General features: G+C 45.4%; 1 protein-coding gene across 1 annotated transcript; it reads right to left on the reverse strand.

Annotated features, from left to right (window-relative positions):
• Positions 1 to 3,072: 3,072 nt before the first annotated feature.
• On the reverse strand, positions 3,073 to 7,076 carry LOC126681766 (uncharacterized). Its single transcript, XM_050377315.1, has 8 exons — positions 6,618 to 7,076; positions 6,048 to 6,575; positions 5,191 to 5,575; positions 4,831 to 5,136; positions 4,615 to 4,761; positions 4,415 to 4,521; positions 4,096 to 4,353; positions 3,073 to 3,948 (listed from the first exon to the last, which is right to left on the reverse strand). The coding sequence occupies exons 1-8, from the start codon at positions 7,074 to 7,076 to the stop codon at positions 3,073 to 3,075; spliced, it is 3,066 nt and encodes a 1,021-aa protein (XP_050233272.1).
• Between the last annotated feature and the right edge of the window lie 1,150 nt (positions 7,077 to 8,226).

The raw sequence follows: 8,226 nt of genomic DNA on the forward strand, positions 1-8,226 counted from the left end.
ACGCGTTAAAGAGACTTGAGATGCAACATACTAATCTATTGCCACTTTTCATGAACTCTGTGTAATATAACCTAACCATGCTTCGGTAATCGGAATGAGGCGCTAGAGAGACTTTAACCTAACCATGCTTAGGTAATCGGAACGACGTGTTAAAAGGACTTGTGACGCGACATACTAATCTAGCGTAACTTTTCACGCACACTTCGCGTAATATAACCTAACCATACTGAGGTAATCGGATCGACACGTTAAAGAGCCTTGTGACACGACATATTAATCTAGCTTCACTTTTAACGCACACTTTCCATAATATAATTTAACCATTATTAGGTAATCTGAACGACGCGACATAATTGGTAATCGAAACGACGCGTTAAAGTGACTTGAGACGTGACATACTAATGTAGAATCACTTTTCACGCACACTTTGCGTAATATAACCTAACCATGCTTAGGTAATCGGAACGACGAGTTAGAGAGACTTGTGATGCGACACAAGCATGGTAACCGAAATAAAGGGTTAAAAACACTTGAGTCGTGACATACCTAGCGTCACTTTTCACGCACACTTTGCATAATATAACCTAACCATGCTTAGGTAATTGAAACGACTCGTTTAAAAGACTTGAGACACGACATAATAATCTATTGTCACTTTTAACACACACTTTGCGTAATATAACCTAACCATGTTTAGGTAATAGGAACGACGCATTAAAAAGACTTGAGACACGACATGCTAATCTAGCATCACTTTTTACGCACTCTTTGCGTAATTTAACCTAACCATGGTTAAGTAATCGGAACGACGCGTCAAAAAGACTTGAGACACGACATACTAATCTATTTCACTTTTCACGAACACTTTGCGTAATATAAACTAACCATGCTTTAGTAATTGGAATGATGCGTTATAGAGACTTGTGACGCGACACAAGAATGGTGATGAAACGACGCCTAAAAGAGACTTTAGACGCGACATACTAATCTAGAGTCACTTTTCAAGCACACTTTGCGCAATATAACCTAACCATACTTAGGTAATCGGACCTACACGTTAAAGAGACATGAGACACGACGTACTAATTTAGCGTCACTTTTCACGCACACTTTGCGTAATATAACTTAACAATGCTTAGGTAATCGGAATGACGCATTAAAAAGACTTGAGATGCGACATACTAATCTAGCGTCACTTTTTAAGCACGTTTTGCGTAATATTACCTAACCATGCTTAGGTAATCGGAACGACGCGTTAAAGAGACTTGAGACGCGACATACTAATCTAGTGTCACTTTTCACGCACCCTTTGCGTAATATAACCTAACCATATTTAGGTAATCAGAACGACGTGTCAATGAGACTTGTGACGCGACATAGTGATCTAGCGTCACTTTTAGCGCACAGTTTGCGTAATATAACCTAAATATGCTTAGGAAATCGGAACGACGGGTTAGAGAGACTTTTGAAGCGTTGGTCTTCAAAACGACGCATTAAAGAGACTTGAGACACGACATACTAATCTAGCGTCACTTTTCACGCACAATTTGCAAAATATAACCTAACCATGCTTAGGTAATCGGAAGGACACGTTAGAGAGACTTGTTACGCGACATAAGCATGGTAATTGAAACGACGCGTTAAAGAGACTTGAGACACGACATACTAATCTAACGTCACTTTTCACGCACACTTTGCATAATATAACCTAACAATGTAAGACTTCAGACGCGATATACTAATCTATTGTAACTTTTAACGCACACTTCGTGTAATACTTAACCATGCTAAGGTAATCGGAATGACGCGTTAAAGAGACTTGAGACACGACATACTAATATATCATCACTTATTACGTACTCTTTGTGTAATATAACCTAACAATGCTTAGGCAATTGGAACGGCGCGTTAAAGAGACTTGAGACACGACATACTAATCTAGCGTCACTTTTCACGCACAATTTGCATAATATAACCTAACCATGCTTAGGTAGTTTGAACAACGCGTTAGAGCGACTTGTGATGCGACATAAGCATGGTAATCGAAACGACGCGTTAAAGAGACTTTAGACGCGACATACCAATCTAGCATCATTTTTCACGCACACTTTGCGTAATATAACCTAACCATGCTAAGGTAATCGGACCGGCGCGTTAAAGAGACTTGAGACACGACATACTAATCTAGCGTCACTTTTCACGCACAATTTGCATAATATAACCTAACCATGCTTAGGTAATTGGAATGACACGTTAGAGAGACTTGTTACGCGACATAAGCATGGTAATTGAAACGACGCGTTAAAGAGACTTGAGACACGACATACTAATCTAGCGTCACTTTTCACGCTCACTTTGCATAATATAACATAACAATGTAAGACTTCAGACACGATATACTAATCTATTGTAACTTTTAACGCACACTTCGCGTAATATAACTTAACCATGCTAAGGTAATCGGAATGACGCGTTAAAGAGACTTGAGACACGACATACTAATATATGATCACTTTTTACGCACCCTTTGTGTAATATAACCTAACCATGCTTAGGTAATCGGAACAACGAGTCAAAAAGACTGGAGATGTGACATACTAATCTATTGTCATTTTTCACGCACACTTTGCATAATATAAACTAACCATGCTTAGGTAGTTTGAACAACGCGTTAGAGCGACTTGTGACGCGACATAAGCATGGTAATCGAAACGACGCGTTAAAGAGACTTTAGACACGACATACTAATCTAGCGTCATTTTTCACGCACACTTTGCGTAATATAACCTAACCATGCTAAGGTAATCGGACCGACACGTGAAAGAGACTTGACGCGATATAATAATCAAGCATCATTTTTCACGCACACTTTGCGTAATATAACCTGACCATGCCTAGGTAATCATAATGACATGTTAAAGAGACTTGAGACGCGACATTCTAATCTAGCGTCACTTTTTATGAATCGGAACGACACGTTAGAGAGACTTGCTACACGAAATAAGCATGGCAATCGAAACGACGAGTTAAAGAGACTTGAGACGTGACATACTAATCTAGCGTCACTTTTTTTTACGCACACTTTACGTAATATACCCTTTTTAGAATTGTCCGGTTGGTTACCTCAGTCATCCCATTACTCTGCGGATGAACCACCGAAGTGAAACGCAAGTCGATGTGCAAATCGTTGCAAAATTCTCTGAAGGCTCGGCAGTTGAACTGCTTCCCGTTGTCGGTTACCAACGCTCTGGGTATCCCGAATCGACATACAATTTGCCTCCAGAAGAAATCCCGGATCCGAGCTTCGGTGATGGTGCTTACTGCTTCTACCTCGATCCACTTCGTAAAGTGATCTACTGCCACTATCAAGAACTTTTTCTGCCCCGTGGTTGGCGTGAATGGTCCCAGGATGTCAATCCCCCAAGTTGCAAATGGCCAAGGACTGGTGATAGGACACTGCTCTGTGGTTGGAGCATGTCGGATGTTCTGGTGCCTCTGACAGTTCTCGCACTTCTTTACTATCTCCTCCGCCTGCCTGACCATCCCTGCAAAACTGCTTTCTTTGCCAACATGCGAGGAGCTATGTGCGCCCCACAAATACCTTCGTGTATTTCTCTCAGAACATACTCGCCCTCCTCTGTTGTTAGGCATCTCGACCACGGGTGGGTGAATGACTTTCTGTACAAGACTCCATCGAGGAAAGCATAGTACGGGGCTTGTCGCAGGATTTTGTATGCTTTGTCTCTGTTCTCTGGCAGAGTTCCGTCCATCAGGTAGTGGGCTATGCCTTGCATCCAATTCTCCAAAGGCTGGGTCAGAAAGATGGTTTCGTGGTTGTCGATGCTGGAATGCTTTTGAACAGAGAAATGGACCCCAGGTATCTTTTTCATCCACTGTTGCTGCTTTGGCCAGTACGTCAGCTTCTTGGTTTTCCAAACGGGGAACTTGCTATATCACCCATTTTCCCCCGAGCTCCTGAATCTTGTTCAAGAAGAACTTGACTCTGTCAACGTATCTTCTCATTTCTGGATCCCGAGCTTCAAAAGTACCCAGGATTTGACAAACGACCAACTGAGAATCGCTCTTTATCATTACATGCTCGGCTTTGACCATATTTACCATTCTCAATCCGATCAGCAGAGCCTCATATTCCGCGGCGTTGTTGGACGCCGGGAAATCGAATTTTACCGAGCTTCGGAGTGTAACTCCGTGAGGGCCTCTCAAGACCACGCCTGCTCCGGATCCTTCCAGATTTGATGCCCCATCGACTTCTAGGACCCACTTTAGAAGTTGTTCATCAGCCTCCTCAGGTTGGTCACTTGCTGTAGTCTCGGCTATAAAATCAGCCAATACCTGCGCTTTCAGAGCAGGTCTAGGTTCGTACCGGATGTCATATCCTCCCAACTAGACCGACCAGCCGTCCCGACATTTCTGGCCTCTGTAACGTCTTTCTCAGAGGTTGGTTCGTCCGTACTACTATGATGTGAGCTTCGAAATATCTCCTTAGCTTTTCCGCTGCCACTTTCAATGCCAAAGCAAATTTTTCAATCTTTGGGTATCTGACCTCCGGGCCTTTCAGGACCCTGCTGAGATAGTAAACTGGGGTTTGCATACCTTTATCTTCCTTCACCAAGACTGCCGCTGCTGTCTCATCATTCACCGAGAGATATAAGTACAAGATTTCTCCTGGCTCGGGTCTACCTAGCACTGGGGGTGTGCTGAGGTAAACCTTCAGCTCTTCAAAAGCTGCGTTGCACTCCTCTGTCCACTTGAAATTCTTTGTATTCTTCAGGATTTTAAAAAATGGCAAACATCGTTTGGCCGAACAACTCATGAACCTTCCCAGTGCCGTGACTCTTCCATTCAACTTTTGCACTTCTTTTACTGAGTTTGGGGCTTTCATGTTCATTACTGCCTCGATTTTCTCCGGGTTCGACTCGATGCCTTTCTCCGAGATGAGGTGCCCAAGAAACTTCCCAGACCGAATTGCAAAGACACACTTCTCCGGGTTCAGCTTAAGGTTGAAACCCTTCATCTTTTCACAAGTTTCTGCCAGGTCCCCTGCGTGATCCTCGATCCCTCTGGATTTCACGACTATGTCATCTACATAAACCTCGACGTTCTTGCCCAGTTGATCTTTGAAAACGTGATTCATGAGTCTTTGATAGGTTGCCCCGGCATTTTTCAAACCGAAAGGCATCTTCTTGTAGCAATATGTCCCCAGATCCGTGGTGAATTCTGTCTTTTCTTCATCGTCTTTGTTCATCGGGATCTGGTGGTATCCCTGAGAAGCATCTAAGAATGCATAGACTGCGAATCCACACGTTGCATCCACCAGTTGGTCAATGTTCGGCAGAGGGAAACTGTCTTTCGGGCAGGCATTGTTTAGATCAGTGAAATCTATACAAAGCCTCCATCTGCCATTAGACTTCTTGATCAAGACCACATTGGCCAGCCACTCCGGGTAATCCACTTTCCTGATGAACCCGGCTTTCAAAAGCTTCTCCACTTCGTCTCGGATAGCAATCTGTTTCTCTAGAGAGAAAGTTCTTTTCTTTTGCTTGACAGGCTTGCACTTAGCATCCACGTTTAACTTGTGCGAGATTATCTTCGGGTCTACCCCCCCCCCCCCCCCCCCCGATATCCTCTGGCTTGTTGGTAAACTCTTCCACATACTGTTTTATCCGAGCTATGATAGCTTCTCGGTGTTCGGCTGGCCAATCTACTCCCAACTTCACACACATCTCGGAGCCCTCTGTTAGTTCAATTGTCTCTAAGTTTTCCCGGGGTTTCTGAGCCTTTTTCTCTCTGAGGAGCAGCTCCGGTGTATCGATGTTCATCGTTTCCACCGTGCTGCCCATAGTTGCCATGTAACATTGCCTAGATAGGGTTTGATTTCCCCTAATAGTTATGACCTCATTTTTCACTGGGATTTTCATCATTAAGTAACGAATACTAGTCACTGCACCTGTGCTATACAACATAGGTCTACCAAGAATACCATTATATGCTAAAGGCATGTCAACTATCATGAAAAGTGAACGTACCTTCCGTGTTAGTTCCGCCAGGATACCCTCTGTTCCATCCTCCTGGGGTATTTCGATACCGAGCTCCAAGTCTAGCTCGACCATGCCTTCTGGGATGACCGGAGCTCCTCCCAGCCCCAGGAGGGGAATGTTCACTGGTTTAAGATCAGTTTTGGATCCTCCCATCGTCAAAAAGACTGATAGAGTCAACAAGTTAACCGAGCTACCATCATCCACCAGCAGTCGTTTTACCCATTTCGATCCGATGATAGCAGATACGATCAAAGCGTCCTCGTGGGGAAATTCTACCCCTTTCGCGTCCTCTGGCCCGAAAACAATGCTAGGCCATGGCGACCCAGTAGACACTGACATGACCATCTTTTGCTTTTTCTTTTTGCATTTTCGACTATACTCGGATTCCAAAGTTCCTCCTAAGATTGTGTTAATCACCCCTGTGACTTGTGTTTTCTTTGATGGGGATTGGGCTTTCCTGCTCCCCCCTGGCTCCGACCTGACCGAGTTGACCCTTGTATTTCCTCGGTCTTGGCCCTCCTTGGCCACCACGAAGTGTTGTAATCGTCCCTGTCAAACCAGCTTGTCTATCTCACTCCGCAAACGCCCACATTCTTCTGTTTCATGGCCATAGCCATCATGGAGTTCGCAGAACTTGGACCGGTCTCCGTCCTTCACCAGCCTCGGGGGATAACGAATCTCCTCATTATTGTGCTTGATCCGAGATAAAATCTGCTCCCTCAAAGTGTTAAGCGGTACATATTGTCTGGGTACCCCTGCTCGGTCCACGTATCCTTCCGTTCCTCCCCCAATGCTGAAACTCGGTTTCGTACCAAGCCCCGTGCTAGGCGGACTGGGTTGAGCATTAAACGAATTGTTACCCCTGTACCCCGAAGTCTCGTTCAGAGGTCGGTACCGATCTTGACTGCGGTTAGATCCCTGAGTGCTCTGCGGTTTACTGGGAACCGGGCTAGCCATCCCGTATACTTTCCTCTGCCTCTCCTCATCAAGGTTGATATAATTCCAAGCCCTGTCCATCAACTCGGTGTAAGTGTCAACCGGGTTGGTGATCAGGCTATCTCAGAAGACCTGCATGCTGGTGTTGTCTTTCATAGCATCAATGGCAGTATCATCGTTCAAATCTTCTATCATGATTGCCTCAGCATTGAACCGAGCAATATAAGCTTTCAAACTTTCTCCCTGCTTTTGAGAACATTTCTTCAAATCACTGGATCTTTTCTTTCGTTGGATGCTCGGAGCGAAGTGAGTTTTAAAGGCCATAGCGAGCTCCCTGAAGCTAGTAATAGAGCCCTCCTTGAGGTTCTGGTACCATTTCTGCGCGGCATCACTCAACGTTGAAGGGAACACTTTGCACACCGTGGCATCTGAGACACTTTGGACTCCCATAGCAACCTGAAAGCAACTTAAATGAGTCATCGGGTCGGATCTACCGTTATATCTGTCAATAGGCGGATATTTAAACTTATCTGGGAATGGGTCATCCCATTACGCCTTTGACAACGGGCTAGCAATGCCACAAGTAGTGAAAGGTCGAGATTTTGCCTTGTGCCCTTTATGCTTATCTAACTCGGCCTGGACAAGACGAGTGACTTCATCACACAAAGTTTTCTGATGTTGTGACGCTGCTCCCGAGCTGTGAACACTTTCAGCCCCATTTCTCCTGACCGGTGGAACTCCTGCTCTTGCGGTTCGCAGAGGATCTGCCTCCGGGTCTGGGTCTCCCCTCCCCAAGCCAGCGTCTCCGCGCTGTGTCCCCGGTGGCAGATTCTCATCTTGCACCCCCTCCCTTCTAGGAGGAGGAGGATCATTCCGACCTTCGTCTCTCGGAAAAGGGCGGTCGTGCCGACCTTCGTCTCTCGGCAGATTAGTATCACGGTGATCTTCGCCCCTTGGCGCTTGATGCTCCGTCTGACCCCTAGGTCTTGGTCGCGGGTGATCGTTCCGACCTTCTTCTCTCGGAGGACGACCATCCCGAAACTCAGCAGCTCGGGGTGGAGGGGCCACGGGGTCGCCGTGGGGTTGTATCTTGGGTAATACTGGGCCATGACTGCAAAATGCATCTGCTGGGCCTGATGCAGTTGGCGAGCCATGTATTCTAAATATTCTTGAGCTTGTAAGACCGCCGTAGGTATATCTTGCCCAGAAGTTGTTCCTATTCCCGTAGCCA

Source organism: Mercurialis annua, linkage group LG5 (genome assembly GCF_937616625.2).
Source record: "Mercurialis annua linkage group LG5, ddMerAnnu1.2, whole genome shotgun sequence".
In the NCBI taxonomy this organism is placed as follows: domain Eukaryota; kingdom Viridiplantae; phylum Streptophyta; class Magnoliopsida; order Malpighiales; family Euphorbiaceae; genus Mercurialis; species Mercurialis annua.

Coding starts and splice junctions, on each gene's coding strand:
- LOC126681766 (XM_050377315.1), bottom strand. CDS start 7,076: ATGGACAGGGCTTGGAATTATATCAACCTTGATGAGGAGAGGCAGAGG. Junction 4,762..4,830: donor GGCACTGGGAAGGTTCATGA/GTTGTTCGGCCA, acceptor TCAAGTGGACAG/AGGAGTGCAACGCAGCTTTT. Junction 4,522..4,614: donor CTTGGTGAAGGAAGATAAAG/GTATGCAAACCC, acceptor TGGCATTGAAAG/TGGCAGCGGAAAAGCTAAGG.